General features: G+C 42.8%; 2 protein-coding genes and 1 long non-coding RNA gene across 3 annotated transcripts in view; 2 read left to right on the forward strand and 1 right to left on the reverse strand.

Moving 5' to 3' along the window:
- Nucleotides 1–1,308: 1,308 nt before the first annotated feature.
- On the forward strand, nt 1,309–7,495 carry HOXC11 (homeobox C11). Its single transcript, XM_072988897.2, has 2 exons — nt 1,309–1,990; nt 3,594–7,495. The coding sequence occupies exons 1-2, from the start codon at nt 1,309–1,311 to the stop codon at nt 3,824–3,826; spliced, it is 915 nt and encodes a 304-aa protein (XP_072844998.1). The 3' UTR covers nt 3,827–7,495.
- Nucleotides 7,496–9,234: 1,739 nt separating this feature from the next.
- LOC144586430 (uncharacterized) lies at nt 9,235–16,215 on the reverse strand. Its single transcript, XR_013541255.1, has 2 exons — nt 15,863–16,215; nt 9,235–13,708 (listed from the first exon to the last, which is right to left on the reverse strand). It is a non-coding gene; the product is annotated as an uncharacterized LOC144586430 (long non-coding RNA).
- The window catches only part of HOXC10 (homeobox C10), a 12,774-nt gene continuing 7,544 nt past the window's right edge, over nt 16,186–21,415 (forward strand). The window contains exons 1-2 of the mRNA XM_020784472.3: nt 16,186–17,131; nt 20,695–21,415. The exon at nt 20,695–21,415 is cut by the window's right edge and continues 7,544 nt beyond it. Of these exons, the coding sequence (XP_020640131.3) occupies nt 16,279–17,131; nt 20,695–20,972 (1,131 nt within the window). The 5' untranslated portion in view covers nt 16,186–16,278 and the 3' untranslated portion in view covers nt 20,973–21,415. The remainder of the gene's footprint in view (nt 17,132–20,694) is intronic.

Consider the following 21,415-nt stretch of genomic DNA (forward strand, 5'->3'; position numbering starts at 1 on the left):
TTCCATCTTGGCGAGCTATAGAAGGAGGGAAGCCCACCACCCGCACCAAACACCACCAAACACGAGGACAAATGACTTTAATAAGAATCTTAATTTCCCCCCCACACCCCCTTTCCTTTCCTTTCTATTTAGCTGATAGGATAAAGGTTGCAAGGCATTGTGAACAGGCATTGATTGACAATAAACAGCTGCATTAAATATTCACTATACCACTCTTACATAATAAATATTTAAGCAAACGTTAAAGGAAGCTTTCGAATGCTTATCAGCCCTCTACTTAATTCACTGGTTGAATGCCTTGATCTGTCTTTTCTAATCGTCATATATGCTCCAAAGTCATTTGGACAGGCCTCCGTGGGCTCAGGTTTGGACTTAGACACGTCTCTGGAAAAGTTTCCAAGTTTTGTCCCTTAGTCCTCTCTTTGACATTGGCTTATATTCTGCTTTGCAAGTACAATTTCTGTGTACCTGAGATGCAGATAGAGGTAACTAGGTCGTCAATTAAGGTTAAATGTAGTGAATCAGCCTTAGGTGACCTAGTTCACTGCTCCTTACTTACCTACCTACCTACCTATCTATCTATTCCAAAGTTATCAGACATAAAGTCTGTGAAGAGGTGGTCTCCACTCCAGAAACAAGATCTTGAGAAATGTTTGAAAACTTACTGAAGAATGTTTATCCGATCCTCTGGGCTTCTAAGGGTTGAGTCCACATATTAAAAGGAAGAAGAAGAATTAGAAAAAGAAGAAAGAAAGAAAGAAAAAGAGGGGGGAGGAATGTGCCTTATCACGCCTAAAATGTGACTAGCATGAGAAGGAACAATCATGTGAGAAGGGGGAGAAAATTACAGTTAACACATCCCTTAGACCCTCCCTCACCTCCCCCACCCCTGAGTTGCCCCCACCCTACCCCATATCCGAATCCCTCGTGAACGACTGAAAGCAAAATCCAAATAGGAGAGAGAGAGAGAGAGAGAGAGAGAACTTCACAAGCCATCCTCTGGCTGTCTGCTTTGAATGCTTAGGAGGGGTGTGCCTGGAAGAAAATGAATACAAATCTGCCATTGATTTTCATAATGTTTCTGCGGTGTTTGAAAACCAATCGTTTGAACCTCTGAGATCTTACCTAAGTGAACCACTCCTACGCTTCTAAGTGCTCCAAACTGATATATGACAATATCTACTTTGGATCACGTGTCCTGGAGCGAGCGACTAAGACGGATAGCACGTCATCTCGCCTTCCCAAATTTTTCCCCCTCTGCACATCGGATCCAAAACATCTATCTATAGGAGCAAGAAACGGAGAAAGATGTTTAACTCAGTGAACCTGGGCAACTTCTGCTCGCAGTCGCGCAAAGAGCGGAGCGCGGAGTTCGGCGAGCGAGCAGGTTGCGCTTCCAACCTCTACCTCCCCAGCTGCACCTATTACGTCCCAGAATTTTCAACTGTGTCATCTTTCCTGCCACAGGCCCCCTCTCGCCAAATCTCCTACCCTTACTCTACGAACCTCTCGCAAGTGCAGCCCGTGCGAGAGGTCTCCTATGGGCTAGACCCTTCGAATAAATGGCACCCTAGAAGCAATTACGCCTCGTGTTACTCCGCCGAGGAGCTGATGCACCGCGAGTGCATCCCACCTTCCACCATGACCGAAATGCTAATGAAAAACGAGAGCGTGTACAGCCACCACCACCACCCCAGCTCCAACCATCCGGCGTCCACGGGCTTCTATTCCAGCATGAACAAAAACAGTGTCCTCCCGCAGGGCTTCGACCGGTTCTTCGAGAACGCCTACTGCTCCGCCGAGAACCCGCCGGAGGCTTGCTTGCAGAAGCCCGAGAGCAAGCTGGAGACCGACTCCCAGCCCACCGCGCTGTCATCCCGCGGCGACCAAGGCGGAGGAGACCCGGAAGACGAGGAAGAAAACACCAACCCGGGCTCCTCCGCTTCATCCTCCTCTGTCAACAAGGAAGGGAGCAAAACCAGCAACTCGAGTAGGTAGAGAGAGCCGTAAATGGAAAAGGTTAAGGGACTAGCCCGCTGTTTTGTCGGTCAAATTTTATGTGGAGTTTTATAAGCATTCAAAGGATTTTATTATAACCTACAAAGCTCTTTCTTGCAACGAGAAGAATTTTTACGATGGGAAAGGCTCTTTGAGAAAAATGGAGATGTTAGGCGCAGACACAGTATCTCAGAGTCTGTGAAATTTTAAAAGCACACCATGGTGACAAATATTAACTTTGATCATGAACTTACATGAGCATTTTAAAAGGATTTGGTCCCGGGCTTTTGAGGGTAAAAGGCAATTGGGCAGAACACAGCTTTAGCTTCCTGTCCTCTCGAGGAGGCTCTGAGAGATGCATGTGGGGGTGGACCGGGGGGGTGGGCTGGGGGTGGAAGGGTTATTTCCCCCCTCCTTTGAAAATGCAGGTCCGAATTTAAATGTATATCTGTGCTGTTAGCAATGTGGGGAAGGTAACTGCAGCATTTTTATGTCAAAGAAGAGGGTTATTTTGTCACTTTTTCACGAGATTGCAGCTCTTACTTGCCATGCTTAGGCGGAACTCCTCCCGAGATTTTTAAAATATATATGCTTATACAAAATCGTATTTTGTCATTGAAGGAGTTCATGTTACCTTGAAAAAGCAATCTTTGTGAGGGTAAAATCGGATAGTATTTTGTATTCATAGATTTATAGTTGTAAGATCTCAGATACCTTTACACACCACATACATAGAGGTATAACGTTCAATTTTTAAAAACTCTAAATCGAAGCAACTGATCAAGCAAGTACTCTGAATGGAATTTAGTTTAAATCATATATAAATTGAACATTAAAGGCTGCATGAACGTGCACATCTATACAGATAGAGGAGACACAGACAGACACACAAACAGACATTTCATTTGCAATGTTTTTTTTTTCATGCCTTGGGGAATATCTTCCTTCCTTTTTTTGACTGCTCATATCTGTTGCTTTGATTTTCTTTGTGCATGTCTGTCTTTCTGTCTGTCTGTCTGTCTGTGTATGTGTGCGTGCGTGTGCATGCACCGAGTCTATGTGGAGGATGGCCCTCCAGTTAATCAAAAACTTATGCAGGACCTTAATGCCTGGTTCTCGGAACTCCCCACGTTGCTCAGCCTGCCTCTATAGAAAAGGCAGCAACAGCGGATCCGCAGCTGGAAAGGCGGCGGCGGCTGCCCGGTTGCCCTCCTTGACTCCATACACGCGCCTCAACCCGGTAGTGGTTGCTAGAGGACTCCACTTTAGGAGTCCAAAACAAAGCCAAAACGAGAGAGGGAAAGGGGAATTCTTTATTGCAAACTGCACAGGGAAGACCATCTGCTTGACTGCTGCCTGACACACAATACATGCATTTTTGGATGTTACACACTACATGGGACATGGTTGCGGACCAGAGTGAAAAACTATAAATGTGATCTCTTGGATTGGAGTTGGGGGGGAGTGGGGGAGCTGTTACTGGGACCGTGTTGTGTCATTCGCTTAGTTATTTTCACTCCCTTCCGGTTGTATTTTTATCTCCTTCCCCCACCCCACCCATCTCTCTCTCCCCCTCTCCCCCTCCCCCGCTAAAGGTGCTCCCCGCACGAGAAAGAAGCGGTGCCCCTATTCAAAATTCCAGATTCGAGAGCTCGAGCGAGAATTTTTCTTCAATGTCTATATAAACAAAGAGAAAAGGCTGCAGCTTTCTAGGATGTTGAATCTCACTGACCGACAGGTTAAAATTTGGTTTCAGAACAGAAGGATGAAAGAAAAAAAACTAAGCAGAGACCGCCTGCAATATTTCTCTGGAAATCCCTTATTGTGAACCTCTTTTGTATGTATTGCGGGGGGAAAAATCTTAACAAGAAAACCTTCTGCTCGTCGAAGTGTTCTGTGTATGAAGAAGGAACGTTGGTTTGACTGTGAAGCCTACAAGCAACCCTCAGAGTTTTAAACCTTTTCCTTCTTTCCTTCCTTATCATTGAATGTTTGGGACCTGTAAGGGGGGGGGCGTTCACGAAAAGGAGTCATTTACACGCTCCCTCCCCCCCTCCCCACAACTCCATCATCTAAACGTTGAACAGAACTTGAATCCTGCCTGGACTTTTAATTTGACGTTTAGTGTGGAAGAACTGGAATTATTTCGATCTTTATTTTTTGTTCTCCTTTTTGTCATTACCCTCCTCACTTCCTACCCCCATAACCCCCCCCCACCTTTAAGTCATGGATGTTCGGCGGAGAAAAATCGCCGCGCTGTGGTCGGAGCAACGTTACGCTACTTGTCCTTATTTTGATACGAAAGTCAATGATCTGTGTCAGCAAAAGCGCCTCCCAAAGACTCCCTGTCTTCCTTCGGGAGGAGAGCTTTGTGTGAGTGTGCCTACAGATGTGTGTGTGAGTTGGTGAGTGAGTGCGTGCGTGTATAGGCACACGTGTTCATCCTTGCACACACAGTCCACCCCATTTGGGTTCCACTGCTGTACATGCCAAGGACTGCTGCTGGTTGAAAGCCTATTTAAATTACCTCTCCAAAATATAACCTAATTTCAGTGCTGGAATTTCGACTGGTTCCCTCCTGTCTCTTTTATATATATATACATATTGTCTGCATTCCCAGGTTGGTTTCTTCTCCATCCTCTTCCCGCCACCTTTTCCCTGTGTTTGGGCACAGGGTATGGTGGGAAGGGGGGATGGGCTGGAAGGAAGGGGAAGGGTCTACAATAAATTTGCAATAACTGTCTCTTAAATGGTATGTAAATGTGTTTGCCCCTCTGGACGTAGGAGACCAACAGCAGGAGGAAAAAAACAACAACAACCGGAACAACAGCAGCAGCAGCAACAACAACAAAAACTGCAATTATAAATAAATCTTTGTGTATGTAAAGAAGTGAATCCCAGGAAAACTCTGTGAAATTCTGTGGCAAATAAAGACATTTCAAGCTGTTCTACATTACAATTTTATTTGACCATTTTTTTTAGTATTTTCCTCTTTTTAAGCTCATTGTGGTCAATGTGATATGGATTCTGGTGTAGAACTTTAAATGTCAAGAGCTATGTGTTTGTGCAAGGATGCCATCTAAGGCATAAACATCTATCTATCTATCTATCTATCTATCTATCTATCTATCTATCTATCTATCTATCTATCTATCTATCTATCTATCTATCTATCTATCTATCTATCTATCTATCTATCTATCTATCTATCTATCTATCTATCTATCTATCTATCTATCTATCATCTATCTATGCACATGCACATTTAGCTGTACAATATCTACACATTACAAAACATACACACAACCTCTGTGCTTCTCTGTATGCGTGTTTCTCTCTCTCTGTGTAAAATATTAAGACTCACAGGCATATCTGCTTCTTTCTGTATATGTGTAATATAGCCACATTAATATGAACCTTCTGGGTTTTAACTAGACATTTGTTGTGGAGTTCATTGTTTTCATCATCGCATTTAAATTTACAGGATTTTTTTGGCCCAATAATACAGCTCTGCGCTTGGCTCCAGATGTCTTTGTCTGTTTTCTCCATGTAGTTAACCTTTTAAATTCTTTTTTCCCCTTCCTTTTTCTCCTCCCTCTGCAAAAACAATGTATGGCAACACAGTGAATTGTTCGTTAATGAGAAAGATCGCTATAGGATTAGAAGTAGGAATATGTTTTAGGGTATGTCAGAGCATCTCTCTGGGATATTTTGTAATGTCAAGGATAAACTCCTTCTCCCCTCCTGGTTGTCCCCCCCCCCTCGTGGAATGCACAAATACAAAGTCAAGTCCTGAATGCCTTCTTTTGCACAAAACAAGTTCAACTGCCGGACATTCAGAGAGAAGTGCAATTTTATGTTTACGCATCAATAACCCCCCACTCCACCCCCGTTAAGGCTACGTGCTTACAATGGAATAGAAATACACAAAAAGATAGATGCATAGTTTTAATTCTATAGGTACTGCAGAAGCGCGGACCCTAAACATTCTAATTGTCAGATCCTCCCAATCTTAAATTCTTCCGGGAATTCACGATGAATATTTGTGTAATTCGTATTTGGTCTTTGAGGGTGTCTCTGGATAAGGGGACAAGCACTAACAAATTTATATTCCCCTCCATTGGCCTTGAGGATGGCTAGGTGAGTGTGCGGCTACATGTCACCCTGTTCAATGAAAATACTTTTGATGTTGCCCTTTTTTTTTTTTGCTTGATTTGTCAGCAGTGGGGAAACCCACAAAAATGTGCTTAGTTTGCAGAAATGAAAAAAAAAAAGTATGCGCGAATAAACTTTAGCTTTTTGATAGATCCATCTCCTGTTTCGCCCTGATACCATCTGAAAGGGTTATGTTAACAGGGATGTTTCTCATTAGAGGAGGGGAGGGGAATCCGAGTGTGTATGTACTCATAGACACACAGGCAGGATGGGAACTGTTTTCTTTCTTCCTTTCTTCCATCCCTCTCAGCTGTCCCACAGATTTTTGTGGGCATTGTTGTTCATTGCGGATGCACAGACCACAATGTGTAGGGCCTACACCGTTCCTCTTGGATTCAATGCACAATATCTAAGGTACAGTACATGCCTCCTGAGGGTGGAAGTCTCTTGGAAGGCCTGTAGTCCAAAATCTAGAGGGGTGCTGGGTCCTGAACAACAATGGCACCCAAAGGGGCCAAAGCCGCTCCCAGGGAAAGGAGGACCCCGCTGGCATACCCGCGGGGGCTCAACGACCTAAGAAGCAAAATGGCGCATCATCCTAAGACTCTCGCCTCTCATGGTCTTCGGAACTATTTAAACCTCTTCCCGGGGATAGGGAAAACTTGAAACATAGGTGCAATAAGGTGCGTATCTCCAGGACGGCAAGTCCATTCAATACGCCGTAACTGTGGCGGTTGTCTGGACAAAGGGAGCGACTAGTCTAGACATTGTAATAAAGACTGCAGCACTAAACAGCTTAATTTTTTTCCTTAATTACCACCGTCTGGCCATAGAAAAAGACTTCCGCTGTAAATAGTAAACAAATAAGGGCATCTTTGCCCAGCTTTCTTCCAGTTTCTAGCCCCTCACTAAGAGCACGCACGCACACGCACAAACACACACACACACACACACTCTTTCACTCCCAACTTCCCCTCACTCCTTCCCGCCGCCCCCCATCCCACCCTCCTTTGCCGTGCCTTTCGCTGGGGCTGCGACACAATGAAACTGGAGGCCTAGTTCAAAGTTTTCTCCAGCTAAAATGGAATGCCAGTTGTAAAATCCAAGTTTATAGACCATGTGGGACTTTACAAGGGTATTAAGCAGCAGTGCGAGGTAGGGATAACCCGTTAATGTCCTTTCGGGGGTTTTGTTTTTGTTTTGGGGAGGGGGAGTGTTCAGCTATGGAAGCAGGCCTGCCCTTGTGAGCGAAATCTCGGGACACGGTGTAATGTTTAGCTCTAAGATGCATTTCTACCCTCCCTTAAAACCCTGGCATCCAGTCTCCGAAGGACCCCAGTACATAAGTCTGTTTCGTACACTTGGAATTATACTTATTGTATGAGAGGGGAGAGAGGGGAGCCAGAAGAAGAACAAAAAAATGAGAATATATGATGTCTTTGAACTTCAATGGAGTCAAGTCCATCACCTTTAACCCTTTTGTAATAAACTGGAATCAAAAAGGCTCCCCGACCCCTTTTCAGAGCTCCCGCCTACCAAAGAGTTGGGGCGAGGATATATACAGACTGGTATACACGCATATATTTTAAAAGTGCATATATGCGCGTGTACTGCATTCCCTCCAACAGCTTTCGCACCAAGCTTGGTGTTTATGGTACTTAATATTTTACTCCGCCGCTGCGCTGTTTGATATATCTTGAAGAAGGTTAGCGTTAGCCCACACAAATACACACACAATGCGAGTCACAGACTAGCTTTATTATTGTTATAAACCTTTTGATATCTTAACGCATGGAAAGTTTTTATAACTTTGCTTGGTATTAAAAGTTTTACAAGTGCGCGCGTGCGTGCGTGCGTGTGCGCGGGGGCCTTTTCTCCACACCCCTCCTTCCTTGTCTTCCTCCTCCTCCTCCTCCTCCTCCTCCTCCTCCTCGGTCGACATTCCTCGCACGCATTTGAGGCTTTGCGTAAGACAACTTTTATTTTTCGCTCGGAAGGTCTGTCAGGATAAAGCCGTCCCTCATAGGCTGGGGAGTCTCGGTGTAAAGCCACATTAATGACACACAGGCTAATTGCGAAGGACCTTCGCGTGTGACGTACAAACACACAGCCCGAGAACCCGTTTCCTGCCTTTGCCTGGAATCCCCTCCTTAACCTCTGGAGAGCTGTTCGTAGGTGACTCGCTTCTGAGATAAAGCTCTGAATGAGGAAAGGTGAGGGGCGAGTTTTGAATGGCTTCTTGGCAGGGCGCAGGAGTCTGGAAGGACTTGGCTGGAGGGCCAGAAAGACCTCTTCCCGTTTTGTGGTAGCGGCCTCTCTCTCTCTCTCTTTCTCTCTCTCTCTATCTTTCTCTCTCTCTCATTCCCGAAAAAGTTCCGTGTGAATTCCCCCTGGTGGGCAGAAAAGAGAAGTGTGTATGTGGACGTGTGCTTGTTCCTGCGCCTAGTGTGGTAGGGTAGGCTTAGAATTTGTGCCGAACGGGGGGCGACCCGGGTCCCAACGACCCCTCTTTGCATGCCTCTCGGTGCGAGCGACTTAAGCAGCCGGCGCGAATCTTCTCCGTCTCTCCTCTTCTCTGCTCCTCCTCCTCCTCCTCTTGAGTTCTGCAGCCGAAGAATGTAAACTTGACTGTGCGAACCTGCTCCGGCTCTGGGAGGGCGACTCCTCTAACCGGTCACTTCCCATAAATAAAAACAGCCCGGACCGGTGAGCGCAAGCCGGGCTGAAGAGCCGCCAGACACGCGTCCCTGGGCCCAAGCTTCCCCACGGAAAGTCCTCAAAGGAATCTGAATTTGGGCCCGGAAACTTGCGTTGCCTGGACCTGAAGAACTCCCAGGAGCAGAGGTAGTGGCTTTGGCAAGTGGACTTGAAGCTCTCTCTGTGTGTATGTGTGTCTCCCTTCTTTCTCTCTCTCTTTCTCTCTCTCTCTCCCCCCCCCCCCAAGGAAGAGAAGACTTTGTTGGTTTGTCTGCAAGGAAGTGCTGCGGGACGCATCTCAGAGCCCAGACGGAGAGAAAGAGTGGTACCTGCCTCTGTCAATGAAACAATCCTACTTCGCCCCCCACCCTAACCCTCATCCCATTTTTATTATTCTGTATTCCGAGGATAGAGACTCTTGTGGGGCCTTAATTGGCTCTCCCACCACCATTGCTGCCCTCCCACCATCACCACGCAAACCTCTGCAACCCACAACCGAATGGACCATTAATTTTGTCTGCTGTGTTGTTTTGCACATTTGACAGGCACAATGTCTCTGGATAAACTGGAGGTGGACCTATGAGAAGGCCTTCTCGGTATTTCTGGATGCACGCATTTTATTTTATTTTTACTTGTGGATTTCTCTATATCCACACGTAAGAAAGCATTTGTGAAGGATCTTGGTTTGAGTGAACAAGAGCTGCTGTCCTCCCTCATTTGCAGTCTAGATCATTTATTTATCCACATTTGAATTTTCCTGGAGAACAAAACAGGCTTGCCACAGCTTTAATGTTACTATAGTATTACATATTTCTATTGGGGGGGGGGGAACAAACAAACATGCCCCAAATTATGTCTCATTAAAGACTTGTTTATACTTTTTAATAAAGTTGGAGACTGTACGGGTGTTCAGTATTTGTTCAATTTAAGCACTTTTCTCTGCTTTTGATAACCCTCAGATTAAAACATGAAGCCGCAAGAATGTCCCTTACGTCTCCTTTCAGTTCTTTCCCCCCTGCGGTACATGAAAACGGATCACTTTGTCAATGGAAGTTGTGCAAAAAGTTTATTTTTTCTTTTGGCTGATAGGTGAGGGAGACAAAAAAATTAAACAATATGGGCTATAGACTAGAGACAGAATGAAAATATGTTTCTTTGCATGTTAAAAGGAGACAACATCATAAAAGGAAAAAAAGGGCGGTTCGAGGTGAAGTGCAAAGACGGCTCTATTGCCATATTTTCCTAATGTTTTAATGTAAACCCGATGTTTGGGTTGAATGATGGCTAAAATAATTGGATACTCTTGTGATGATCGGCTTTTCCACACAAATTGCAACTTTAAAAATGAACAGTGGTCTCTGGAATACCAATAGTGTGATTCAGGACAGGAGAAAGTACTTCAACCTTTAACAACAGATATTTCTAAATACCCCTAAATTCTCATATTTTCTTGCTGACATTCCAGTTAATGAAATATTTACATTTTGTCCTGTCCTTTTCTATCAAAGATCTTAGGCACATATGCAGACAAGGTGCAGTCTTAAATGGATGTAGAACGGGGTTTATACTTGAACGACCACTTCTCCCTTTAGAAATGGGGATTCTCACATTTGTTAAAAATGTGGAATGCTAAGTGACAAAACAGGGTCAAGAACTCATATTTCTAAATATCCAGATATTCAATTCTTCCACATTATCTTATTAAAATAATACTTGACCATAAACTCCGTCTGAAGAAAAGGCGATTTCTCCTGTGATTCAGGGTACAGAAGTCTTTCAATTTTTTCTGTTTTTTAATGCAAAAGAAACTAATATTATCTATTCTCACCCATTTCTTTCTATCTGATTCCTGAAGGGGTTGGAAATTTAGATTTCCATTGTTCCATTTCTCTGGAAACCGTTTCCTTTGGTGTCTCATAATCTTTTTTTTTTTAATAGGGAAATATTTAACACTGGTGTAAATAAGCACCTATTTTCGAAATACCACCGAGTTACTTTTTGTCCAAGGGTTTAGTTAAGGCAGAACATTTTAGAAATTATGGGAGAAAATCCAGTTCTTTGCCTAAAGGTATCCCCATATCAAACAGGAAACATATTTTCCCTCTTTAGTCTCCTCACGGGTAAACTTAATAAGTTAATTCCTCGAAACAATTTGTATTTAAAAGTTGTCAGAAGAAGGGGTGGGTTGACAAATAGTCAATCCGGCTGTCACAGAAAGGAATTATTCTTTACCTTCAGTCCACCTCTGTGCATCCATCACACATTTTCTCCTAATTTCAAAGTATTTTCAAAATATGCCCAGGTCACCCTTGGAACAAAAACTGAAACCATATGGGATTATTTTAGACAGAATTTAAGATACACCGCATATATTTTTGCTAATACGCATTACTTAACTATGGTTTCTAGATTGTGTGGTCCGTGAAACCAGATTCTATCTGTCCTGGTTTAATTTAGTAGATTATTTAAATGTTATTTTCCACTGCATTTGTTTCTGGTATACATCAGGTATAGACTCATAGAGATATTCTCAATTGCATTCAGAGGGGAAAGGGGGGGGGTTGGGGGAGAGAGAGATGTAATATGGTCACTGGAGTGAAAGCCACGAAAGTCACCCTCACCAACTTTGGCCTCCAAGATCAAATCCAAGTAAAGAGAGCCAAACTCACACCCACATCCTGGTGACTAAAAACTCTACGTTGGGGGTAGGAACAACCCGAACACCGTTTTCAGTACCACCTCAAGGAACATAATATCATTCCATAATTCTTTGACTTAAGTTACCCCAAAAGAAGGAAGCAGTATAAGAGGGATTGTAAAGTTTGATAGATTTCTTGTGGTGATAGTTTACAGTTTCTAAGCCAACATCTAAAGGCGTGGGTTTTATTTTTGCACCACTGTTATCGTACTCTGGTGTACTTTGCCATAAATCAGAATTATTTCCTCTACAACGTGGGGCATAATACCAGGCAGAAATACAAATTTAAGGTAATCATTAAAGTGTTGCTACCAAAGACTTTTTAGAACTGAAAATGAATGCTTGCAATAAAAATGTTAAGAAAAAGTTGTGTTTTTTTTTAAAAAACTGCAATAGATGTAAGAAGTACTTTGCACACATAACTCAGGGTTAAATAATTAGAAGGAAGAAAGAGCAGGTAAAATATTATGTGCAAGTCTGAGATGTACTTTTGTGTGAGTTATTAAACACGTGGTTCTTTCATTTCCTTCCTTCCTTCCTTCCTTCCTTCCTTCCTTCCTTCCTTCCTTCCTTCCTTCCTTCCTTCCTTCCTTCCTTCCTTCCTTCCTTCCTTCCTTCCTTCCTTCCTTCCTTCCTTCCTTCCTTCCTTCCTTCCTTCCTTCCTTCCTTCCTTCCTTCTTTTAAGGCAAATGAGTTGTTCTGTATGTGTGTGTGCGCTTGTGTACATGAGTGTGTGCCTGGGTGTGAGCTTTTTAGCCGACTCCACCACCCCTGCTTCACAGTCTGCCCCTGTTCTCCCTCTCTACTGCAGAACCCCTCCAAGGGAAGAGAAGGGAAACTGGTATCAAGGCTCCCTTTTTGGGGTCAACTGAACTGTCTGCCTTTGGCATTCACAGGGAAGGGCAATCAGACACCAAAGACAATAGCCGACCGTCTGCAGTTGCTCCTTATGCCCAGACACTGGAAGAAAGAAAGACAGAAAACCCCACTTAAAAAAAAAACACAACCCTCACTTCCTGGCTTTTACTTCAGTAAAATAATTCCAAATAGCCTCCAAACAAGAGAATAACAAACCCATCAGATCCAGTGCACATGTGAGCCACCATAAACACAATGTAGGTGTAATTTCCCCTGCACACTCCCATTCCTTCTTTATTTTTAATAAAGTCCATTACATGCTTATATGAAATATAATATGTTGCATTTGCACAATAACGTTTTTTTAATACATAAAAAGAACCTAGGGCAAGGCTCTTCTGGTCTTTATTCCACAAACAGGCTTTCTCCTTTTAAGTTTTAATAGCATTTGTTGGTATTTATTTTCTGCAATTAGAGTAAAGCATTTTCCCAACGGGGTTTCTACTTAGGCTGATGAATTTTATTTCTCTTCCTATTAATGGCCCATGTTTATCATACTTCTAATTATTTTTAACTTTAAGCAATATTCGGTCTCCTGGAAACGCTGTCTCGAGTTGCTTTCTGCTAGATATCCAGAGACCCTGAGTGAGGTTAAGAAATGTATGTATATTGCTTGGCTAGGAAGCTGATTCTCTCCTCAACCACCACCATCATCACCCCCAAACAGTCCATCTACCAAGACAATCCTTTTTGTGAAAGGACTTTGACCGTCAGCCGCTGGAGATGCTGGAAATTCCCCCATATGTTTGCATAATAAATAAATGGCTTCGCAGGTACACATTCTTCTTATGTTTGTATATCAAGTGATAGTAAGGGCTAGTCATAGACATATGCACATATACTTTTATTTTCTGTTCAGCTGCTTCACACATTTTGAAACACCTTCTGTCTTGTCTTCAGGAATATGGGCACAACTTCATATCTGCTGACAATTCTTTCACAGTCTGTAGATCTGAGTGGAAGATTTTAAAAAAGCACACCAACAAATTATTTGACAGATTTCGCCACAGTGCGGTTTGTACAGTCCTCTTCCGGTTCCTTACAATGAGGCAGGAGCGGGGAAATATAACATGCCGAGGATCCACAATAGCAAATAAGGAAATAAAAGCCTTGGAAGTGTATCTTCACGGTCACCCAAAACGGTCCAAGAAAGGGGGGGGTCTGGTATTGATGTCCCCCAAAATCCACCTGTGAAAATGCATAAGGCTTCAGAGCCTAACAATATTGGGTCAGCCACATGATCTGCAAAAATAAAAAAAAAACAAAAAAGAGGAAAGGGTGAGGGTGGGGGAGAGAGAACGAGGGAAAGCCATATAATGCCAAACTGCATTGGTCTTTAATTTCATCACCTATAAATGAGGAAGTATTGGTTCCCATGCTAAAGTTTTATTCTTTGCTTATAAATATTATGCGGAATTTTCGTTGGATATCATAAAACTGAACGATTTCTATCAAACTGTTTTAAAAAGACCTATGCAGATAACACAAATAGAGGCTATAAAGTCGCAAATAGCTTTCCAGAGGAAGCAAACGGCGTTTAAAGTGCAGGAAAGCTCTTAGTATGTGCTGGGTTTCGGAGTGGGGGGTGGGGTGGATGGTGCTCTGAGACAAATAGGAAGATGCAGTTTAAGACTTCCTTGGCCTAGGATATTAAAACTTCTCACCCTTGAAGACTGGGGGTGGGTGGGTTGAAGGTTGAGGGCCCCCAGCCTGGAAGTTTTTTCAAAAGCAACAGACGAATTGATTTGTAAAGCTATGTGGTAGAAAACATGTTTATAAAGGTCTCGCGGCTGTGAGCAGCGGACAGTACATTTTAGGATTCTAAACAGATAAAACCAAAACTAATTATGTTCCATGTTTCTCTGCTGTTATCCCATCTCCACCCCCTTTCTGGCACAATTTTCTCCATTATTTTTTCTCTCTTTGCTTATTTTGGTTCTTTTTTTCTTTAGAAGAAAAAGCGCCTTGTCCACCCCTTGAAAATGACTATGAACCCTTTAAAGGTTTGTAATCCTTCGTAATGATCTTGAGATTCCTTCGCTTTAGTTGATTTTGTTCTAGCTGCCATTATTATTAGTAGCAGCAATAGGAATAGTTCTTAGCATTCACTGCTCTACCACGGTTTATTCACAGAGTATCCAATTCCTTTAAAACAAACAAATAAACAAAAACTTAGAAAAAGCATTGCTAAGTCTGGATTTTAATAGGTTAGCCTGATTTAGTATACACAACAGAACGATATTACTTAACTGCAACCCGACTTAGAACAAGTCTAATAAAGAAATCAGCCACAAGGTAAACATGCAATTCAACTTATCTCCATATCTGAAATGCCAGTTATTATTGTGAGATCGTTAAGTTCAAAGAGAGAGACAAAGAAACAGAGAGAGTTAGAGATCATAAAGAACAAACAAGGGCAGTGAAATCAACTAAAAGGATAGTTAATGTAGTACATATGTATATTTGGTTGAGTTTGGAATCAGTAAAAATAATGTAAAACAAAGCCGTGTTTGATCACACAGTCTTTCTGGTGAATAAAGCTTTCCTAGAGCACCCTTCAGTTTGAAATTTCATCTTATTTCATTGAAGTAATTTCCTAAAGAGGTAAAGAAATATCCAGATTTCCACCACCCCACAGAACTATTCCGTGCTGTCTTCCCATTGATATTTATTTTAATGGAATTCTGTAAAGCGTTTTGTCAAACCTGTGCAAAATTCTAGAGCCCTGAATGAATAAAAATAGAACTGCTGATCTTTCCTACAAAATAAAGAAATAAAATCCGTTTCAATTGAGATCAGGCGTGAAGATTTTTATTTTAAATACTTGAAAGAGAGACCAACAGACAGGAAACTTTAAAAACACAAGGCAAGAAAGCACTTTTTGAATAAATGTGGTTTATTTAAAATTTATTCGAAAGCACTTTATAGCCTGAATTTCAGCTATTAAGCTGGTTTTCGTGCAGGAAACACCTGAACTTAATAAAGTGTCCGAAGGACAGTTTTAGATTTGTCTTGAGTTCAGACAACTTTTTTAAATCAGTAGGAATTTGAAAGATCCTTCTCTCGTCTTAGATTTTAGGGAATGCTACTCAATTTCCCATGATTTTTAATCCAGAAAAGTAATTCGAAGGACCAATTATATTGTTGAAGGAACATCTTCCGTGCATTTCAAGTTTAACTGACAGCGGGGAAGACGGAAATGAATTTTAAAAAAAAGAGAGAGAGAGGTTAGAATTATCGCTAAGAGAAGCATGAGAAGGGAAGTTCATTCAGGATTTGGAGCTGATTAACTATTTTGCCTAAAAAATTCAACTTATTTTAATGGGGAGTGGGAGAGGAAAAGAGAAATAAGGGATGAAAGAAAAGAAGGGAAATTAAGCTGGATTATTTGCTGACCTTTTAATTTGAATTTGACTTTGCTTCTATTTACTCGTTGGCTTCCTTTATTTTCCCCCCACTCTGGTGTAGACACGCGTTCGTTCATTGGTAAACAAACTCGAGGAAAAGGGGGTCTCTCTCTCTCTCTCTCCCTCTCCCTCTCTCCTTTGTTCAACGTGAAGGTCCTAGGTTCTCTACCCTTCAGAAGCTGATAGATGTCGCTGTTGCTCCACGCTGGTTTTCTCCTCTCTCAACAACTTGACCCCGGTGACGTCACCGGCGTCTGAATCATCAAGGCCATTTTCAATCCTCATTGGCCTGGCAGTCACGTGGTTGGGACCAATGCGTGGATAATTATGGTGCTGATATTTTTCCCTAAAAAAAAGATGTCAGCCCCTGGCTGTAGTATTCCTCTTTAAAATCCCTCTCTGAAAATGTCATGTCCCAACAATGTGACTTCTAACTCGTTTTTGATGGACTCGTTAGCCGGTACCTGCAGAGGGGAGAATTATTCCTCTAACCAAGGGATGTATATGCAGTCTGGGAACGACTTCAACTGTGGAATGATGAGGAACTGTGGGATAATTCCGTCTCTTTCCAAAAGAGACGAGGTGAATAACGCCAGCCTGTCTCTCAACACCTATCCATCTTACCTTTCTCAGCTAGACACCTGGTGTGACCCCAAAAATACTTACCGAATCGAGCAACCTGTTGCGAGACAACTCCCCTCCTGCTCTTTCCCAACCAATGTCAAGGAAGAAAATGCTTGCTGTATGTACAATGCTGACAAAAGAGCTAAAAACGCCACTGAGGCCACCCTCTACCCCAATCAGATGCCTGAGTCTTGTCTCAATGACCATGAAGTCCCTGTGCCTAGTTACTACCGGGCCAGCCAAGGTTATTCCTCCATGGAGAAAACATCCAACTGCAACAACCCGAGCGAGTTTGAGGCAAGTTTCGAACCCAGGTCGAGTCTCAGCCAAAGGAGTGAGCACCTGGAGCAGCCGCCGCCGCCGCCGCCACCACCACCTCCGCCACCTCCGCCACCACCATCTCAGCAGCCACAGCAACAGCAGCCACAGCAGGCACCACCACCATTACCACAACCAGGAGCTAAAGTGAGCTTCCCTGAAAACACAAAACCAGATAATCCTCAGAATACCCCTGCCAACGAAATTAAAACAGAAAAAAGTCTCCCTGTTGCCAAAATAAATCCGTCGGAAACTGAGAAAGATATGCATAAATGTACAGATACCAGCACTGACAATTCTGACACCGAAGCAAAAGGTAAGAAGACCCTTCTTTCCTCCCAGAAACTGGCTTCAAAAATAAGAGCCATAAATGGTTACTTCCGTTGTTGTTGTTATTGTTGCTATTACTATAGTATTATTGGCATTGTTATTAGGCAGAAAGCAATGTCTATTGTGTTGCAGAAAACATTAACTTTATCTGCAGCTTTTAACACAGCAAATTCCAAGCGGAAAAGGCTTTTTGCCTTTTTTTTCGAAAGAACAACAACAGTAGTAGTGCAGAAGTAGTAGTAATAGCAGCAATAATAATAGTAAGAATAATAATATTATTAAGTACAAATACAATAGACATCAACTGTTTTAAAAATTAAATATTGAACGTGTTCAAGTGCCGCTGCTAAAATTCGAAGTCAATGTTGTGTTATTTTCTTATGTGGCAGTTTGTGTTTAAAAGCCTGCGCCTAGGGCGAAGTTGCATGCGATGTTGTCCGTTTATATTTGTTGAGTTTGTTTCGCGAGGGTTCTCGGAATTGCCTAATATCACCAGTGCTTTTTTTTTGGAATGCAGGAATTTGTAAAAGACTATCATTTCAGTTTAGAAAGGTGTTTTCTGTTTTGTTGCCACTGGATCTGCTGTCTTCGTTATTTTCCTTTTTCCCACTGGCAGTCAAATTGTTATCTTCTCCCTGCTTCCCTTCCTTCCTTCCTTCCTTCCTTCCTTCCTTCCTTCCTTCCTTCCTTCCTTCCTTCCTTCCACTAGTGGAATCGGGATAGCTTATTAGGGGTGGGGTGTTTGGAAAAGGGGAACCAGAGGTGTGGTTGATGGCAAAGGTTTGCCACATCCTTCAGGCTGGACTTGATTGTTGAGTTTCATTACCATTGCCTGCATTCCTGTTCGATAACCGCGGTGCCCGGGTTCAAGAATCTGTTTGTCTCGAAAATCATTCCCTCCCCCCCCCCCGCGCCCCTTCCATGCGTGGCACGTCTGTTTGAAGTTTAGGTATTCCAGGGGGAGAAAAAAAAAAGCAGCTCGGGTATGTCGGCGGAGAAGGTTCCATGATGGAGGCTGTGTGCGTTTTAAAAATATTCCTACAGGATAAGTGGTAGACGGTTAATTAGGTCCTCTTGGGGCGAAAAAGCGCTCTTAGGATTTCTCTAAGGTCAGAGGAAGGGAAAGGATTGGGCGCACTGGATGCATTCTGCTTCGAAAAGAGATGAAACGTCTGGAGAAGCTGGAAGCAGATACTACTGGAAGCGGAGGCGGATGAAAGCAGAAGCTTTTTATTAGTTTGGTCCCAGTAATTGCAAGTGGAAAGGTTCTCCGAGCCTAAACGTTGGGCAAAAAATGCTTAGGAAACAACAAGAAGAGAGGAGTACATTTGGGGTGGTTAAATGTAGCCCTGTATAAGCACGTGCGTGGGACACATACATGCGTACCTGTGGTACATATGTATGTATGGCCTCCTCAATACATATGCATACCCGTATTGCCTGCCTGCTTCTCCGCCTGGCTTTCACAAAAGAAAGCAGACATGTCTCTCCTGCCCCCCCCCCGCTGTTTCTCACCTGATCTTCCATTTCGTTCATTTATAGATATACAAAGAAATATGTATACACATTATGGTATTAAAATGGCCGAAACCAGTTTTCTTTTTCTCCATTCCCTTTTTTTCAGCGCACCCACGAATACAGGGTTTTTCCGGCTGGTTTCATGGCCAGAGTGAAGGGGAAAAAAAGGGGGGAAAACAATGTCAAGGTTATGATAGGGAGAGAAAAAAATCTCTATAAGTGCATCTTCAAAAGGCACTTTTGAAGCTATTTCAAGTATTAATTTCGTGGAAGTCAAATTGGGGAGGGGGACGACAATCACCACATGATTGGCCTTAGGATCTGGAATGGAAGGAAGAGGAGGGGAATAAATAAAGTGGAATCCCCTTTCCTTTCATGTTAAGGCTGTGTTCGAATAAATGAATACCTACGAAATGTCCCACCTGGATTTTCAAACTTTTCTTTAATTTTTTCCCCTCCCCACAACGTGTGGGGGGAGAGGGAAGGCACGGCTGTTATCAGGATTCCAGTATGTTATGTTATGTACCATTGGAAGAATGGGTTTGGTTTGGTTTGGTGTGGTTTGGTTTGGTTTGGCAGTCTCCCTGCCCTCTCTTTGGTCCCCTATGGTCTGGTAACGTCCATTTCTCTTCCACCAGTTATGTCCAAGCGAAGAGACAAGAATGGATCTGCAAGGTTCAATGGCAGACCTGGGGATCCTGAAAGGCGTTTCAGGGCAAGCCAACAGGGTTTTGTTCGTTTACTTGTGGTACTTGTGTGTGTTTGTGTTTGTGCGCCTGCGGGTGTGTGCTTTGGTGCGGGGAACAGTATTTGTCTTCTACAATTTTGGAGCGGATATCCTCGTAAGAGACGGCGCGGAATTGACCCAAACAGACCCGCAGACTTTTATAGTAGCAAAACACCATCCAGCCATTCAATTCACACACTCGCACCTCAGACCAATATGAGCCAGCTCCTGCTGCCAAAATCTTCGCATGGCCAAATTCAAATCCGTGGAGTTTGTATCTCTGTATGGGCGTCTGAAGTGCAGCACGAAGACTATATACACAGAATTGTGTGAGCTTCTTGTGTGTATGGAGCGTGGCTCTTGGAGGAATGCTTTTTATTCCGTCTTTCTGTTTTGTTTTGTTCTGTTTTGGTACCAGCGCTTATATGTGGGGTTGCTTTTTCTTCCTCTTCTTCTTCGTTGTTGTTGTTGTTGTTGTTGTTAGGGGGGAAAAAATCAAATCGAAAGTTTTTCCTCCCCTTCAGTAAACCAGTACACTTCCTAGAGGTTTAAAGTCCAAATAAAAGTGAAGACTGGTCCCCTGGACAAGAAGTCGCGTTGAGTTTTGCAAAATGTTTTTCTAGGAAAATGCCATATCCAGAGCCTGGATTTATTTTGTCTAGTTATTATGAATATATAGTGCTGGCTGATGTAGCGGGGAGAGAAAAGCCTGAGCCACTATGGCACCCTAGGGTAAAAGCTGCACCTAGCTTGGGCAGTGATTAAAGCTTTGGGATATATATATATATATATTTGGGATGTATATATATATTTAAGCCTGCATGAGATGAGCTAACGTGGGCGAACCATTTCACCAAATGATATCCTGTTGGCTTCTCTGACGCATGAAAAACCGTCTACCCTGAAGGACAGTGCAAACGGTTTCAGTGCCATTTGGGCTTCTCTAAGGGTGTCCCTTACATGAAATGTGCGTGGTTTGTAAAGCCCTCGGAGTTCAGGAAGGGTGTTTTGGATTTGACGCCCAGGTGAATGCTGTGAATTCAAGGCTTCCCGCACCTCCTCTCTTTGAGAGACGTTGTGCGCTGTTGGTTTGAAGGAATGTTTTAATTAGCATTCTGGAATATAATAATCTATAAACAAGAGGGAGCTAGAGACATAATCAGTTTATTTCAGTAAGGGATGGAGATGCTGGTTTTAACAAAAGAATCTGCTTTAAAAAGAAAGAAAAGAAAAGAAAGTCTTAAGCCTAGAAAGCTCTCTTTGCTATTCCACAGATACTTATATAATAATATTATTTTTAACAGAGGATATAAAGGCAGAAAACACTACAGGAAATTGGCTGACAGCAAAGAGCGGAAGAAAGAAAAGATGTCCTTACACTAAGCACCAGACGTTGGAACTGGAGAAGGAATTCTTATTCAATATGTACTTGACCCGTGAGCGCCGCCTGGAGATTAGCAAGAGTATTAATCTAACAGACAGACAAGTCAAAATCTGGTTTCAGAACCGCAGGATGAAACTCAAGAAAATGAACAGAGAGAATCGAATTCGCGAACTGACTTCCAATTTTAATTTCACTTGAAAGTGTTCACCAAGAGCAAGGGATGGGAGGGGGAAAAGCATTTCAAATCTTGTGCAGTATTTTTTTTAATTACGCCCCCCCTTCCTGGGTATAAATGCAATGCGTGTGGGAGGGAGGCGGGAAGGAGGGAAAGAAGGGGGGGGGGAATCAAGACCTCAGGCTAGTGTGCATTTCTATGATTTGGATATTTACAGTTTGTAGAGAGAAGTGCATCGGTCGGTATAAGCATGAGAATATAAATATATATATATATTGCATCAATGTTTCTATGTAAAATAAAGAGTTAAGGTGGTTGCTTTAAAAACAGCTTCTAAAATGTTTAAGTTATTCAAGAGCAGCACAAAGAAAAAAAAGAAGGGTGGGAGGACAAACTGAAGGACCTATTTCTATGCCTTTTTATGTTTAGGATACTAGGTGCATCTGAAAGTTTGCTTTTCATATCC

This window comes from Pogona vitticeps, chromosome 2 (genome assembly GCF_051106095.1).
Source record: "Pogona vitticeps strain Pit_001003342236 chromosome 2, PviZW2.1, whole genome shotgun sequence".
NCBI lineage: Eukaryota > Metazoa > Chordata > Lepidosauria > Squamata > Agamidae > Pogona > Pogona vitticeps.